This window comes from Lissotriton vulgaris, chromosome 7 (assembly GCF_964263255.1).
Source record: "Lissotriton vulgaris chromosome 7, aLisVul1.2, whole genome shotgun sequence".
Classification (NCBI taxonomy): Eukaryota; Metazoa; Chordata; class Amphibia; order Caudata; family Salamandridae; genus Lissotriton; species Lissotriton vulgaris.
The window spans coordinates 1,495,437,638-1,495,455,815 of NC_141695.1; the positions used below are offsets into that span (position 1 = coordinate 1,495,437,638).

The window sequence follows — 18,178 nt, forward strand, 5'->3', positions numbered from 1 at the left end:
GCCTGGGTCAATCCATTAAAATAATTGGATTAATGCAAAAGCATGTTTCGGTCTCAAAAAGCAAACATTGCTGTAGTAACCGCTGGCACTGCACGGAGCCACTATGTGCGTGGATGGTCTCCTTGTGAAAGCTCTGAATGCTGTCACTCGCAGTGAAGATAGCCAGTGACTGAAGTGGGCTGAAGAAAAATGTGAATGACACAGTAGCAGACCAATGGATGAAGTGGGGTGGCTGCACTCACCTACCTATAAATAAGAATATTATACGTACCTTTTAGTAAAATCAAAAGGGCTTGGTTAACGTCAGACCTGAAAACTAGTGGCCCCTTCCTTCTTTCTACTCTCGTTTTTGTACAGTCACTTGTGTGACCATTTTCACAGAAAATTGCTTTCTAGTTTATTGTTTTAAGTTTGCAGTTATTTCGAAAAACGTAATTGAAAGTTTTGCTCCCAGAAACACTGGCTTGGCTTCCACGTTTGCTGCCACACGCCTCCTTATCATGAGAATGAAAATCCTGAGTGGACTTTGAGTGGATTTATTTTCTAAATAAACATGTCTGGGGTCCCTCTAGAGTTTCTCTTTACTGATAATCTTAACCATATTTTTAGTGGAAGTGCTATTTCCATTTTTTGTATATAAAGGCTGACCTCTGCTGTGTTTAGGTTATTGCAGGAGTTTGGCAGGGAATACAATGATTTCATTGTCTATATTACAACTACTGCCTGTGTCAATGTAGACCTTCAGTTTGGATATTTTCGGTGCTAATTCGGATGTAGTGTTCCACCTCTTATGCTGCCTCCAAAGCAGGGTATGCTTATGTAATGTGAAGATTGTGATGTTTGTACAGTGACTAGGTTACACCTCAATCTAACTGATTCACCTCCTACAGCCCGCCAATAAATGTCATAGTAGCAACACATTATATACATTACAATAAAAATATTGAAAGTTATATCCTGTGTATTTTATTGAATGGAAAATATTGGCTTGTGCTGAAAATCTGCATTTTCCTGGGAATCCTTGATGAAGGCATACTGGCGAGCTTTGCACAACTAAGTTCTGCCAGTGTCAATGCTACCGAACTACCTGCTGGGAGTGATGTTAGAAAACAGAGACTGCCGTCCAGTCCTTATGCTGATATTATGCCGTTTTCATCCGTCTAGAATGTCGAATTCTTCAGACGAGTGTAATTGATTGTTTTCCCCTTTGTGCTTATGGTCATGTTACGGTTTTAATTGTCTAATCATCAGTTTGCCGTTTTAAAAGCATTATGACATGCCTAGTTCACCACTGATTACCTTGCGTGGGACTGGAATACATTAGCTGTCCCGTGTAAGTTTTCTTCAGTATGAAGGAACTTGAAAGGTTTGCAGTGGAGATTTTCGTTGTGGAAGACTATACATTTAGCTTACCTTTAAAATGTCCGTTTTTTTTTTAAAGGGGGGAGTTTGAGTGATTGAGTTTGGGGTTAGACTGTTTGATGCTGCAGCCCTATTTATGTGTTGAAGTTTGATGTGAGTCAGCTGAAGGTTAGAAAGCCGGCCAATGAGTGTAGGAAGAGAGGTGAGTACTTCTCTGAAAAGGGTTTCGGTATTTTTTTTGTAAGACAGCAGATGTTGAAATCTTAAAGAAGACTCTGTGGAAGCGAGTTAAAACTTTTCACAGTTTGAGCTTTGGATGCAAAAGGCTTTTAATGTACTGTTATTGGCTAGGACAGCATGGGCGGAGTGTGATAGAAAAGAGGTGAACATCGTGCTGTGTGTCTCAGGGTAGGTGATTGCTTCTTTGATCGGGGCTCGGTTAAAGAAGTTGCTTCTTTGAACAGGGCTCGGTTAAAAAAGTTTCTTTTTACTTTAGGCATGAGGTAATGCATAGGTAGAAGTCTGGTGTTCGTAGGAATGTACAGATTTTGCATCTGCTGTGTTATGATCATCCAGAAATGTTAAGTCCCATATCATGCACGCATTATGGTGATTTCTTCAGCTGAAGGGCCTCATGAACCAAGGAGGTCTTTGAATTTATTTTAGTATGCTGTGGACATCAGAGAGGGGCAGTGGAGAGAGTTTACAGTATGTTTTTTAGAAAAACAATAGGTGAGTAGGTGTAGGACAGATGTAGAGCCTTACCCGTTCTTGGCACTGTGCATTTAGCTAATTGAAACATGGCAAATGCTAAAAACACATTTTGAAATCTAAACCATATTCCTTTTTTTCTTTTCAGAGTGCAGTTTACCTGATACATTAAATTCCTGGTTTCTCGTGACTCAGCTACATGTCTGGTAAGAGTCTGTTGACATTATTTGAAACCCCCAGTGTTTGTGCAGAGCTTTAATTCCTGTTATCAGCTTGTAGGGAACCATGTGTGTTTGTTTTTGAATGACCTATGCTCTTTACTTTGACCATAGTAATTCTAGTTTGTTTCCGTGTATGGTATTAAAACCACAGCCATGGGATTGAGAAACGTTATGTAAGCAAACAAGCGTCCTTTTTAGTAAGTAGCTTAACAGCTGCATTATCCCATCACACTGGAACTATGGCGCTTTTGTGAAATGGAAGTTGTGCATTGCAGAGTTCTAGCTTCTTCGATATTGGTCCTCGATCCAGCTGCTTTACTTTTATACTTGGTGTGGGTTTTTGGGAGGGAAGGGTAATTTTAGGGTGTAGGGTGGGTATGGATTTTTGGGTGGCGAGGGTAATTTTAGGGTTTAGCGTGGGTATGGGTTTTTGGGTGGCACGGGTAATTTTAGGGTTTTTGGGTGGCAATGGTAATTTTAGGGTGGGTATGGGTTTTTGGGAGGCAAGTGTATTTTTTGGGTTAAGGGTGGGTATCGTTTTTTGAGTGGCATGAGTAATTTTAGAGTGGGCGGGTGTGGGTTTTTGGGTGGAAAGAGGATTTTTAGGGTTGGTGTAGGTTTTTGGGTGGAAAGGGAATTTATAACATTACAAGTGAGTATAGGTGTGTGTGTACGTGTGTATATATATATATATCTATATCTATATATTTAACTCCCATCGAATCAGGTCATTCGGAAATCAAGCCCGTTGTCAATTGGTGCATGTCGCCGATTATGCCCAGAATCTGCAATTTACATATATTCCAAATACGTCACGTGCAGTCCAGAGGTGACTTTGACCACCTCTTGGATTATGGTCACCAAAGGATTCATCAAGTGTGCATCTTGTAAGGCATGTAAACATGGAGTGAATAAAACAGAATTTTTCACACCATTCAACAACAGGCCAACTAAGATAGATAAAAAGTTGACCTGTAAGACGGAGTTTGCAGTGTATGTGCTGGAGTGTCCTTGTGGCCTGCGCTATGTGGGTAGCACCAGGATGCAGGTCCATAAGAGGATACTCCAGCACATACGTGCAATTAACAACGGGGATGAGACATATCCTGAATTGCGTTACTTTGTAGTGGATTGTATTCCCCCAATGAGAAGCGGTGGTGAACGCGATACCAAGCTGAGAAACTGAAAACTAAATATATTTTAGAAATGGATACCAAGACCCCAAATGAATTAAATTCCAGTGAAGATTTTTATACATATTTAAGAGAGTATAAGGAAAGTTGTATATCTTCGCCAGTATCTGTTTTCTGATTATATGCTGCTGTTTTGAACATTTATGAATTTTTTAATTTTATTTATCCACTATTTTGCACAGTTAGGGTTTACGGTATAATGACACTTTGAAGCAAACAAGCACTTTAATCATGGATTTCAGGCGATTTGATTGATTGCCCACTTGGGCTTTATTGCTGCGCTGAGCAACTAGTGCTATTGTTTATATTCATTAGAACAATGTGCAATAAGAAAGAATTACATGCTGCTACATCTAATGTGATAAGAGTAGGAAAAGACTTTAAACCCATTTTATCCTTTTAGCAAATAACTTTCATGGCGTGCAATTTTACATTTAACAATTGTAAATATGTTATCCTCATATTATGAAGATGCAAAATTGTTTATATCCCCATAAGGTCATGTAGAACGATATAATTAGACCTAAGAATATGAGTCTACCCTGTGGGAGATATCAAATAATGTATGATGCACTGAATTAACAGCGATGTTTTGCACATGTTCTAGCAATTTGAATTTTGTTTCATCTATATAGCACTGAAACACAGCTAATGTTGAACTGTAATTAAAATGACCCATGAGACTCCATTTTGTGTTGCCATGCTCTCGGCAACCTGATGAAGAATTGCTTTTCATGTCCCTGCTGAAGCTTGCTCAACCCCCTGCTCCATGTGGTCGAGCTGATTCCGAGAAGCTGCCTGTGTACCTCACCCCCCTCCAGTTGTGTCAGAGACTCAGCCACATCCTGTCCATTGTTGGTAACTCAGCCTTTCACAACTCCTGTGCCCCGTGACCACACCATCTGGTCAAGGAAGCACGAGGCAGTGCCCCGTGACCACACCATCTGATCAAGGAAGCACAAGGCTGCGCCCTGTGACCACACCATTGAGCAAGGAAGCACGAGGCTGCGGAATGGAATGGAATGGAATGAGGATTTGTAAAGCGCGTTGGCTACCCAGGGGCGTCCCAGCGCTGTAAAGAGCTTGAGCTGAGCCGGAGAGGCTGGAATAGGTGAGGCTGAGTGAAGTTTTAAACCAAAGTGGACATTGTGCAATCAGAGACAGATGTCCCCTGGCAATGATTGCGCCACAAGACTGACGAAGAACATGTCAGATGAGGAACTTATCAAAATGTGGAACTATGTATTGTGCAAATGGGCGTGGCTAGCGCTATAAGTATGTGTGCGCTGCGGATTGAAGCAGCAGTCTCCGTAGAATTGTCTTTGTACCATTCTGAGACCCTGTCCTTAGCTCAAGCTAATAAATATATATCCGCAATTTATTGAGCGCACAAATACCCTTAGGTGTCTCGGCGCTATTGAGGAGAGATCCATGCTGATCGAAAGGTAGCCTAAGCTTGATCAAAAAGCCAAGTCTTCAACTGCTTACGGAATGTTAACAGTGAAGGGCTCTTTTTTATGTGGAAAGGAAGTGTGTTCCACAGTCTAGAGACCGCGACAATGAAGCGCCTGTCTCCCCAATTTACCTTCTTCGTACGGGGGACTGGCAGTAGATGGGCTGTAGAAGAACGTAGAGTTCTAGTTGGCATGTATGTGCATAGGGCTTTTTTCAAGTAATGCGGCCCTATATTATTCATAGCCTTATATGTGATGTCAAGGCCTTGAATTTTGTACGGCTTCGAAATGGAAGCCAGTGTAGTTGTCGAACAATAGGGGAGATTGATACAAATCTAGGTGTCCGTGTCAGAATTCTAGCAGCAGCATTTTGGATTAGCTGCATTTTGCTCATGACTTGCTCCTGAGCATTTAGCAATAGTCTGTTGCAGTAGTCCATTTTGGATAGTACTAACGTGCACATAAGGGTCTTGCCTGCATACAACGGAAGAAACTGCAGTAGTTTCCTGATCATTCGGAGGGTATAGAATGATGATGAGACCACTGCGTGTGCGTGACTCATGAACGACAGCTTCTCATCAAATAAAACCCCTAGATTTCTAACCTTTTTAACTGGAGTTGGGGGAGAACCCAGATCTGTCGGCCACCAAGTGGGAGACCAAGATGGAGTCAACCGGCCAAAGATCAGGACCTCGGTCTTTTCCGAATTCAGCTTTAAACAGTTATGGTCCATCCACGTACTGATTGCCATCATTCCATCCTGAAAATTTGCTGCCACTGCTTCTCCGTTGTTATGGATGGCTAATATCAGCTGCGTATCATCAGGGTACGATGTTAACCCTATTCCATAGGACTTAATTACCCTCGCCAAGTCCGACACATAGATGTTAAATAGTGTCGGACTCAGCGAGGAGCCCTGGGGAACACCGCACGGTAGTGAGAAGACAGGAGATAACTTACTTCCCTCCACAGCTGGTTGTCCTGGTCTCTTTGGTAATGTATGATTTAAGCAAGAAGAACTCGTAGATTCTAGGTGTTCCCTGCACCGCTGGCTTTGACTCTCCTAGTGGGGTATGGGTCTCCATGAAGCTGGTTCTACACTTACGCAGTCTGTCTTCCATGGTTATTGTAAAGAAAGTTATAAAGGTTGCACTGTCACTTTAAAAAGGTGGTCTGTACCTAGTAGCGTGTCATGTGATCAAGGTCCCACGAGGACCGAAACGCATAATGGCGGCGGGGATGGGCAGAAAATAAACATTGAATAGCACCAAAACTTCTGGGTTCGCTTCGTATTTTTCTGGAGATTGTGGAGCTGTGGGCCGAGTACACGGAATATGAATATATATATATATATATATATATATATATATATATATATATATATATAGTGTTATACTCATCAATATTCATTTTACAAAGCGTACCTACAAACCCATTACACACACAGTAGTATATCTATACTACTATTATAAAGAGAGAACACAAACCTTTGAGCCAGGTAAACTCAAAAAGAACACCACCAATCAAAACACCCAAGACATCTTTGAAAACCTCAGGGCAAGCAGAAGGACATAGGCTATTAAAAATGAAAAATATACGTTGTTTAAAAAATGTCGAAATAAAAATAAAGTAGTCCCTTGCAAGTAGCGCCGGCCGCGACGTCTGCGTGATGACATCATTTGAGTTTGCGCTCCCTGGCAACACTTCCGGAAATGGCGCCGAAGATCGCGACCTGCTGGGAGGACTGCCGCAGCCCTGCTTGCTGCTGGGCGAAGTGGCGGCCTGTGCGGGCGGGGCGCATGGAGAGTGGCGGCCTGTGCGGGCGGGGCGCCTGGAGAGTGGCGGCCTGTGCGGGCGGGGCGCCTGGAGCGGGGCCGGCGGCTGAGGTAAGGATCAGGCGGGAGGGGGGCCGGGACGGGCCGGGGCGGGAGGGGGCCGGGGGCAGAAGTGCACGCAAGCCTCAAATGCTGCCCCCAGCCCCTTTCTGCCCCAGGCAACGCTGGGGCGTGCTGCTAGTATATATATATATATATCAACAAACACTTGCTTTTCTTTTTGAAAGAAAGTAGACGGCACTCCGAGCTTAAGATACTGGAAACGATTTATTGGCAGACCCCCCTGCCCCCAAGATGAAAAATAAATATATATATATATATATATATATATATATATATATATATATATATATATATATATATATATATATATATATATATATATATATATATATATATAAATATATATATGTATATATATATGTGTGTGTGTGTAATGGGTTTGTAGGTACCTGTAAAAAAACGTAAAGACTTACATTTCGTGGTAAAGGCATGCATGCTAAAGACATATGCTTTGTAAAATTAATATTGATGAGTATAACACTATATTAAAGGTACCTACAAACCCATTACACACACACACAAATATATATATATATATATATATATATATATATATATATATCCACACTGGTTTCAAAAACAATGTAACGGGCTCAATCCAGCCGCAGCACCGCCAAGAAACAGGAGACCCAGATTTCCGTGAGCAATTATTTTATTTCTGCAACAGACAGCATAAAGTTTCGGCCTCCCGGAGGCCTTGGTCACATGGCCATATATATATGTAATGGGTTTGTAGATACCTGTAAAAAAACGTACATTTCGTGGTAAAGGCATGCATGCTAAAGATATATGTTTTATATAAATAAATATGGGTTTATATTTACCTGTAAACTTTAGTGGTTTAGACTAAGGAGTCATTATTTAGTCTGTAGTTGGTCCATCGTACAACCCAAAACTTCATCTCTTGTTGGGCTTTAACTTGCTCTTTCCTATGTTGCCCAGACTCCATCTCCCTCTGCAAAGGTTTGAGGCATGGTGACTTTTGAGAACTCTTTGAAAGAGCAAACCATGATTTATGCCAGATTATCCTGGAAATATTTGAAAACAGCCTAAATTCAGTTAGTTTCTCAATTAATTTTCTCCACGTTAGACTGAGGTAAAGAATTAGTCCAACTTCAAAGGAAATTGACTATCTGGCAAGACTGATTAGTTTGTCCTGTGCTCTTTCATGGATTAAATGGCTGACGGTCTATGCATGATCTCGCCATACTAATTAAAGCTTTTCCCTTACCATGGGTACCTCAGTGCTATGTTCATAGATTCTTAAGTCTATGTTAAGCTGAGCCATGCCCCTCATAAATTGTCAGAAGTCACGCCCCATGCTTGCAGTTCGTTCAGCCACGTTCCTTTGTTGAGCACTAACTAAGCCTTTGACAAACTCAGCTAGGGCCCTTTCCTCGCACTCGTACTATGCCATTCAAATTTAAAGCACCCGAAGGTCGTAGACTATTGCACATCTTGTATGTTAAACGCATGGCGATTTGAAATACACTTGGTCTGTAAAACCAATTACATTTTACTAATTGTTTCCAGTTTGCGGACTCCGGATGTTTCTTCTGGAAATACCATGAAGTACAATCCTATTACCAAGAGATTCAAAGAGCTAAAAGAGTCACTATTATGAAATGCATTACGCACTTGTATCGCAGTGTCGCCATCCCAAGAACTCACACTATCTATCTCTAGCCTGACTTGCAGTTGTCAGGACTCAGGCCGGGACACTGGCATGTGTCAGGGACTCTGGAAACAACAGGTGCCAGGGAAGACAAAGTAGGCAGAATACTGGGTACAGAGCTGCCCAGGTTCACACAGCGAGTTAAAGAAGACAGGGAATCCTAAGAGGAAGCTCTGTACAAGAGAAGAGAGTTAAGGCTCAGAAAGGACAGGCCCTCAGAGGTGATTTAGCATTCAGAAAAACTACACACAGGATAGATATGCAAGACATATATATATAAAACAACATTAACATTGAAGAGACTGTGGGGTAAAGCACTCGAGCTCCACACTGTAAGACTGAAGCTCATTAAGTTCCATTTGCAATTGCTGTTACAGATACTGACTGCAAATACCCACATATAGGATATACATGCAAAGGCAGGGTCTGTGGAGCTGATACCTATGGTGATGTTATACATGTAACTCAAAGACAATACTCACAGTGAACAAGAAACACCACCTAGGTTGTCAGCTGTGCCCACGGATCCTGGCGATTAAACAGGAACACGGAAGGCAGTAATAGCAAGGGGGTAGAACTAAACACAAGCACGATAGACAAGGAGCTAGCAAGGAGGAGTGGTAAATAGGAATGGAAGGAAATCACAGGACACACTTGGCAGAAAGCAAGTAGCAAACATACAAGGTAATTAGAAGCAAGACAGCAGGAATCGAAAGACCGCAAACTAGGAACTGGAACCAAGGAAACTGGAAGAAAGGCAGGGACTGGAAAATGATATACAGAAGGGGAGGCTACAAGGGTATACTAGAATAGTGCAGGTTCAGGAATCAAGAAAACAAAGTAGCATTGAAGGCAGTGCTGGGGCAGGAACAAGAATTGAGCTAAGGTTCAGGAGTCAAGGTAGCACTGCAGGCAGTGCTAGTTCAGAAACAGGTAAATACTAAACCTCTGGAGTCATGGGAGCACTGCAGGCAGTGCTGGTTCGGGGACAGATAATTACTAAAGCTTCAGGGGTCAAGGTAACAGTGATAGCTATAGTTCAGGAATAAAGAAATAACTAAAGCTCAGGATACACTGGAAACAAGGGCCAGTCCCACAGGTACACAGCTACAATGACCAACCTTGGCCTGAAGGGATCAGGTATGAGCAGGCTAGCAGCAGCCAGCCACAGGTGAGCTGAATTCCTCCACCCATCCTTGGCCTGCAGGGGTGGAGACGAAGCAGTGATAGGGAATTCTAGGTAATGGAGTTTCAGGCATGAGCAGGCTGGCTTCCACAAAACCCGGCATGGATTGGGAATGGATGGCAATTTGCAAGTAGCATCCAAATGACTGGAAGTCAGTATATGCATGAAGGGTAGGGTATGGAAGTTTATTAAAACACTGGAGAGCCCCACAATTCAGCACTCTGGTGGTGAACACGAGAATGCAGGGAGCATGTCGTGACAGCAGTTTACTTCTTTCTTACTACTGACACATACCAATCCTTCTGGGATTTCAATTCTGATCTACCATTTGCCCACCCATGTCTGCAGCAAGCACTGAATTTATAGAGCCGTCTTGTAGACACTGTACTACTAGATATCATTATTGAATAGGTCTTTTCTTTGGCCATGCCTGGAAAAGATGGGAATGAGTGTTATGCCTTTGCATAAGAAGATTCACTTCAGTGATACCATGACCATTGGATAAACCAATGCCCGGGCAGTTATGGCAAGCTGTTTGTCTCAGATGTGGGCCGATCTGCATAGTTTTAGAGCTTCCCTCCAAGGGCAATTGATAATTGCAGAGAAATTCGAACTCCCACATTTAATTAGAAAACAGTATGCATTATAAGATCCTCAGAATAGCTTATGATTAGGCCAGCGGTCAGAAGGTAATAAAGTCCTGCATCCTTACTCATGAGGTGCAAGGGAAAAATATTGGACCAACAGTTTGTTTGGGAAATTTTTATTCTACCTAACCATTCACAATTAAGTCATCCTTTTGAATATAAGTACTGGGAAATGTACCTGGCACAGATTATGGCATCTCTTCAAGTCGGGCTTTACTATGTGCCATCAACCCGTAAGACACTGTTAATTTAGGACTCTTGTCCGTGCTCCTGGAACAAAGTAAAATATCACACCAGACCCGTCAGGATTTCTCAATTTAGCGATTTACAAAAAAAAAAGGAAATCACTAAATTAGCAATTTTGTAAAAACCCTACACTTTTTACAAAGTGGATGTGAAATTGGAGTAATGCTATCTCATCCTTGCATTGGTCCAGTGCTCACTGCTGGGCCAATAAAAGGAGGGTTAGCTGGCTGGAGAGGTGCTTGTTTATTTACTCCTCATCTGCCTGGCTGCTGTTTTGCATTCTTCAGCAGCTCTACTGGAGGGCCGTCTATCTGCTGTTGGTGGGCCTTCCTAACACTTCTGCCCAGACCGGAGAGAAGAATGCCCGGAGACCAGGGCACAGAACAAGATTGTCTAAATTTGCCCCTCATTCAACCTTCTGGATGCTAAAATAAACTGGGTGCGTTTTCGCCTACTTTGACATCAGGCTCCACCCTCATCCCCACCACTAAAGCCTCAGCAGTCTTTCTGCTTCATGGGAACTAAAGTATCCCCAACCCTATGGCAAGAGGGAACATTTTGGACTTTTTCTTTTTTTACATATGGCTACCAGGGAGGGGATAACCCACAATATCCTCCTACCGCTATGCAGAATGGCTGCTCTTTTCGGACTCGGGCCAGCTGCCACCTGCGGAAATCTACCAACATCAGGCATTTCTGAAAACTAGACAACTGGTGCAGTCCAGTATGGTGTGCCTCTTGTGGTTCCTAAAGCATTTTCAAACCTTTAATGCCCGGAGTCCTCCGAGTTCACTCGAAATCATACATTACCTTCCATTTCTGTGAGTAAACTTCCAAAACCAGAGTGATTCACAAAATTCCTACCACACAACGTTCCCCCACTTGTCTCGATAAAAACCCTACTCACTTGTGTGGTTGGGCCCTGCACCCATGATAACCAAGAGCCCCAAATGCAACCTGGTAAAATCGGCAATAATTGGGCCAGGGCTTGGTCGCCACACAGGGAAACCTACCAAACCCAGATATTTCTGAAAACAGTCACCTGAGGGAATCCAGGGTGGGGTGCCTAGCATGGAACCCAGGACATTTTGTTACCCACAATGCCCTTTACGTCTCATACTTTTACTAAAATTGCACATATTCCTTACATGTTTGTGGCGTAAACTTTCAGAAACCACATGGATCCACAACATTATTACCACCCGGCTTTTCCCCACCTGTCCTATTAAAAATGCTACCCACTTGTGTGGCTGGGCCTAGTGCCCACTACAGGCACACATCAAACCAGGGTCACTAAGAGTTCATGGCACAAATGTTTTTTGCTTTTTTTTTTTGCTACTCATAAAATGTCAACAGTTAGTTTCTTTGGAGAAACCTTGAGGTATCTACAAAAGACCCCTTCCTGTATTCAGAATTCTGTCTACTTTTCAGAAATGCATAGCTTTCTGAGATTACCCATGGGTTTCACACCTGTTTCCACCACAACGAGGAAGTATGTTGAAAGCACACAAATTTGGAAAATGGTTTGTCTACCTCTTTGAAAAATGCCCAAACTGGTAATATTTATGTTTTTGATTCAGCTCTGTGTGTTCCTAAAAGATGGGATGATAGGCACTTTAGCACAGCAAACATTTTGTTGATGTCATTTTAAAAAACATAAACTTACACTTTTGTGTGATGCACATTTTCCTATTTTTTCTCAAAACCCCAAAATGGAGCTATATTATTCCTCCTCCAGGGGAATCCACAAACCCTTGGTGCCTTTAAAATCCCCAGGATGTCGGGATAAAAGGATTCAAATTTGGCATTGATATGTTCTATGGAAATCTTTTTTTAAAGGCGTAAGCTTGAAATACCCCAAATACCAAGAAGAGCAGCCACCGGGTTAATTACCTTTTATTCCAGGAACTGTATTTTTTGTTCCTTTAAATCTTAGTATATAGGAATGCTTCAATCGCTACTGCCTTTTGACGAGACACCAGTTTCCCTTCGTTTTTTATTTTTTAGCGTTGTATTTCAAAATCACTTCCAATTCATAATCCTTCATGCACATAATTTAATAGCCATCGTTTTATTTGGCAGTCACTTTGCTCAAAATGATTGTCTTAGTTAATTTGACTTTTCTCACCAAATACGTTCATTATCCAATTACAAAAAAAGCTGCATTTATTGCAAAGTTATTTTTTAATCTTAAGCCTTCTCAAAGGTTTACACTTCTGATTTGTGTTTCAGGACGCCGAGCATTGAACCAGGGACACCACAAAATTGGGCAGTGGATCCACTTTTGGGTTCACAGACATTTAGATTTTTTAAAACAACTTCACCCTTTCATAGGAATCTTCCAAAATGAAGGTTGCCTTCAGCTTCCATTTTAGAACAATCTTGACCTGACAAATGTGCAGAAGTTCAAAAGTGCGATTTAAACAAAGAGCCCATGCAGTTCTAAGATCACATGTGATTAGCACATCTATAGGTATTAGGAATCCAATATCTTCAAGCTTTCTTAATCACTTTTTTCATTTATTTTATTTTTGTAGTTTTTTGGCATGAACCTGGCCAGATGTAAATGCTCTAGAACTGTTTAATTACTGCACTTGCGTTAGTAAGTAAATGCATAGTAGTAGTGCAGTTGTGTTACATAATTCACACTGGGAAATAAGCCATATCCAACCAGTTTGTGTCAGTGTTGCAGAAGGGGGCACAGGCGCCACTGTTAGGCGTCTGGGACTCTTTCATGACCAGTTTTTGACCCAAAGTAAGGGAGCAAGGCTAAAAAGTTAGAAAGGAAGAGAAAGATAGGAGAACAGAGACAAAGGGGTGAGAAGGCATGGATGAAAAAGAACTTGCAATAGAGATATACAAAGCATAGAGTGGTGGTAGAGAGATCCGAAAGATTCCGTACAGGCTTGACCGTCTTCCTGTTCAGCACCCCTTGCATTCGGCAGTGCTGGCAACAAGCTCCTAAGATCTTTGTGCCCCCACACTTAGTTCTATTTCCTAATTAAGCACTAAAACATAGCTCACATCACCACAACCATTGTTCTTTGGTACTACTGGATGCATGGATTTTCCAACAACCGCTGTGATGCAGTCTTAATCCTCGTAAGTACTTGAACACAAAGTTTAAATTATGTTAGTGATACCCTTTTGAGGTATCGCCCAGGCAACGGATGTGCAATCTCTTTGAGACATGTTTTTCCTTTTCGACACATCAGTTCAATTGGCTCCTCTTACTGTCCTTTATAAGTGGCGTCTTTTGATTGATGAATAGGCTTAGTAAACCCTCCTTTTGGACTTTTGTATCCTCCCTTGAGGACTGCCCCCGTTACATGTGCTCTTAATTTTCAGAGTATTTCCGAAACTTTGGGAGCATTCTTTTTTTTTTTCTTGTTTGCCTACCTCTGCTCCTGTTAAGTGTTCTGTTTACTTTGTGCCTGGTCTTCATGAAACACTTGCAGCTGCCGCTTCATTTGTCATGCTGTTTGCTTCGGTGTTTATTAAGCTACTGCTGCCACCAAATCTCCCCGTGCTGACCCCTCACCCCACCACAACACTGCTTTACTTTTTTTTTGCTCTGTTATTTAATGCAAACTCGATCTGAAGGGATCAGGGCACTTTACATAACCAGCAGCACAGACAGACACATGCAATTTTCTGATACAGTCCGATTAAATGATTGGCGCTCAATCACAGGATGCTTGAGCCGATGCTGTGACTCGAACCTGGTTCCACAGCTTTAAGGTAGCTGCTCTGACCCTTATGCCACATCCGACCGCTGCTGCCTCCTCTCCTGTTCCTTTCGTATTCCTCTTTCTCATGTGGTCACTCCCAGGCATGCCTCGTTCATGATTTGCCAATGCTTGTTGTTTTTATTTCTAAAAAGCAGTAATATAGTAATCAATGCAGTTACAAGCCCTAAAGGAAAAGGCTCAGAACGTTTAAGCACAACAATGTTCTTACTTTCTATAATAACAAATGCTTTTGGATTGCACTGGCACATTTCAGGTAAATGCCTGTTTTTGATCCTCCCGAGAGTTAGGGGACGAACTGCGACAGGCACGAGTGCAGCCTTTGTTGGCACTTTGTCCCGAGCGCATTGTTGCTCACCAAACCCCTCCGGCAACACTGCTTTTTTTATTTTTGCAACTTTGCCACCCCTTAACCCCTTTGCTGCTGATGACGAGCTCAGCTCGTCATCAGCCACGGGTGGCGTGTGCTGATGACGAGCTGAGCTCGTCATGTAACGCGGAAAAGGGAAAATCGCCGCAGCATCGATGCGGTTAATCTCTCAGTGCCGCCCCCTTCCTCACTGCTCCCACAACATTGCTTTTTAAGTCTCGTGGCGATTACCGCGCGAAAGCGCGGTCTCACCAGATACCCATAGTCACCGGCTCAGCTTCCCAGAAGACAAGAGATGGCCACGCGCATAAATGGGATCGGAGCGGGCCGCACGCGCGTGTGCACATCTCTTGTCTCCTGGGAAGCTCTAACACACACAGCCACACCTCCCCCTGCTTACGCATGCGCACACACACACAAGCGCAAACACAGAGACACAAACATGAGCACACATACACGCACGCACACATACAGAGACACCCCCCCCCCGCCGACGCACACATACACACACACACGCGCGCGCATATGTAATGTAAATACAGGGTCGAGTTCGCGCTATATAAATTTGGAATCCATGACGATGATGACATTCAGAAATTGAGGCAGATTGTTCTGTTGGTGTCGCAGATCAAAAACCGTTACAGTTAAAAAAAAAATACAGTGTTTCCAGCAAGCACGTCACTTTCTCGTGAGCGAAAATCATGCAATGAAGACTAGGGAAACTTATAAATATCAGAAAATACAGCCATTTGAGTAACAAGAAACTCCAATAACTTCTTGAAACTGCTGCAGAGCACCAGACATGGAAGGACACTAGTGGCAAAACACGCACCGGCACCCGAAGTCTAAAGATAATACCTCTGCCTCAAGTGAAGTACTCTGGTACCCAAGGATGACTAGCAAACAATATTATTCACAACGTTGCTTACTATTCAGCAACATTTGACAGTTTGCAAATCATCTTTATACACCAATTCAGAGTTTGCTAACAAATTGATGCAACACATTGTCATATACAATGCCAATAGCTCAAACTTTAATGCTGCGAGACCTATTGCATTGTAAATGCTTGTTTATATTTTATTTTTTTCAGTGTTATAGCTCAAACTCAACCTGAAGGTGTCAGAGCACTTTGCATTACCACCAGTTGCATTACAGACGGACGTATTCAATTTTCAGGCACCGGGAAATTAAATTATTGGCGCACAATCACAGGGTGCTTGTTCGTTTTCCATTGTGGTTTGCTTGTCTCGTTCCAAGCTTTGACTAAACGTAGTTTCTTTTTAATGCGCTGAAGGCACCTTGTTTACCAACTCAAAAGCTTTAAAATACGGTTCACTGTTATTTCATGGCTACAAAGCTTTTTGAAACTAACTCCTGACACTTAGCATTTGACTGGTGATCTTGTATTCTCTGTGGTCATTTGTTCCAGGATCTCCACCCACCCTGCTTTGTTTTCAGTGCGCCATGTGTTGGGACACTGAAGATGTAGACAGCCCCCTATTTTGCAGCATATGTGAGCGATTGCTTCCCCTTCTCTGTCACTAAACTGTAATGTCTACGTATCCTTATTCTGTACCAAGTTTTTTGTCGTGAAGATGTGGTGAAAGTGTCTGGCTAAATCCACTGCGAGGGTTCTCTGGAGGGGCCGGAATCCTCTTTCTCTTGGAGAAATTCGAGCACGAATCAGACGTAGATAAAGATAACGCCTGATTTGCTCAATTCCACAATGGTACTGACAACACATTCACAGGCCTTGAGACACGTGCACCCCAGAGGGTGGTCTTTTACCAGCTGTGCCAGGTTAGTGTAAGGAAAGCCCTTTGTGCTTCACTGGAACAACTGCTGATCAGCTTATGTGCAATTCACCTTCTTTCTTTCACTTTTCCCCGATCTCTTTCGTCCCATTACCAGAGTCTGATATACCTTTGTGAGGGTCAGTAGAAAAAAAAGTAGGGGAGATGAGACTGAACTCTGATCCAACCCTGGTTTCTCGCTCGCAGCAATGTGTTCAAAACCCGATTGAAATATGTAGTTTGACTCGTTGAATCGTTAGGCTATTTAAAGCCTTTGTAAATGAATGGCCGTTCTATGATTAAAAAATCATATGTCAGCTTAAAGAGTCTCTCTAGGGCTGCACATTAGTCCTCCATGGTCAAGTGGTCATATGCGAATATCGAAAGATTGGGCTCGACATCCACGGCTAAGTAGCTTCTCACAATACGGTGTGTATATGTTGCCCCTCATCAAATCCTATCTTAAAGCAGCCTAATATCTCTACCATTGTGTGTTGAAAAGTGATCAACAGAAAACATGCTGTGGGATGTCTTTTCAAGGATCGCTCAGTTGTCGTGTCAATAGCCACCCTGTAGTGCTTAGTGGAAATATACAATGATGCCCAAATGCTAGCATTTCAGAATGTATTTGTGGTGTCTTCAATGGAGGCTATTTTGAATATGGTGGAACTGACATTAATGTCTCGGGCACGAGTCTACTTAGCAGAATGGTAACATAATGCTGTGCCTCCCATAGCTGGTCTAAACTGAGTTTTTAATGGCAAAGCCACTGCAATAGTGGTCAATACCAACAAAATGCTTGCAGAGTTTTTTCTATGAGGGCTTTTGTTACTGCACGTGGAAGATCCTACAAAACATGTGTTTTGCATGGCACAATTCCACAACTAACAATTCCAATACAACCCACATAATTGCACTACACACCACACACATCCACTCCACTCCAATCCATAATACATAGTTGAGAGACATTTACATTTACTACCCGAATAGCTCTAACTCTCCATTTTTTAAACACCCAAACATACAGATCTGGAGCTTAGCTCCACTTTATTTGTTCTTTTTCATCACCAAAAAGACAAAGCTAGCACACAATTACACAACACACCACATACATACAGGACAACATCACACAATCACACACAGTGCCACAAAATTGAACAGCGCACCATTTAATTAAGCGCCACTACCTACCACTCCACTCCACAAAATGGCAGTCCACATAATTGCACTCCATAACACACAATCACACTCCACATAATTTCAGTGCTCAATACCACATAATTACTAACCACATAATTCCACAGCACACCATGTCACATAATTCTACTACACAAATCAACTCCACACCGCAGAATTCCATGCCACACAATTACACAACTAACTAATCCAGTACAACCCACATAATTCCACTACACACCAAATACATACACTCCATAACACAAAGGTAAAAGATATTGCCAATACAATGTCAATAGCTTTAACTCAATCAAATACGAGACCGATTGCATTTCCAATGCTTGTTTAGGTTAGCTGTCTGGGAGACTTCATCTTACCATTATTTTAAACAAGCATTTACAATGCAATGGTTTCGCCTTTGGAAAAGTTAGAGTTATTGGCATTGTATATGCCAAAATTTGTATTTATGTTTTTGTTTCGAAAACAGATAA

General features: G+C 42.3%; 1 protein-coding gene across 1 annotated transcript in view; it reads left to right on the forward strand.

Annotated features, from left to right (window-relative positions):
* Positions 1–18,178, forward strand: part of UQCC1 (ubiquinol-cytochrome c reductase complex assembly factor 1) — a 537,036-nt gene that overhangs the window by 146,290 nt on the left and 372,568 nt on the right. The window contains exon 6 of the mRNA XM_086932310.1: positions 2,222–2,279. Within this exon, the coding sequence (XP_086788436.1) occupies positions 2,222–2,279 (58 nt within the window). The remainder of the gene's footprint in view (positions 1–2,221; positions 2,280–18,178) is intronic.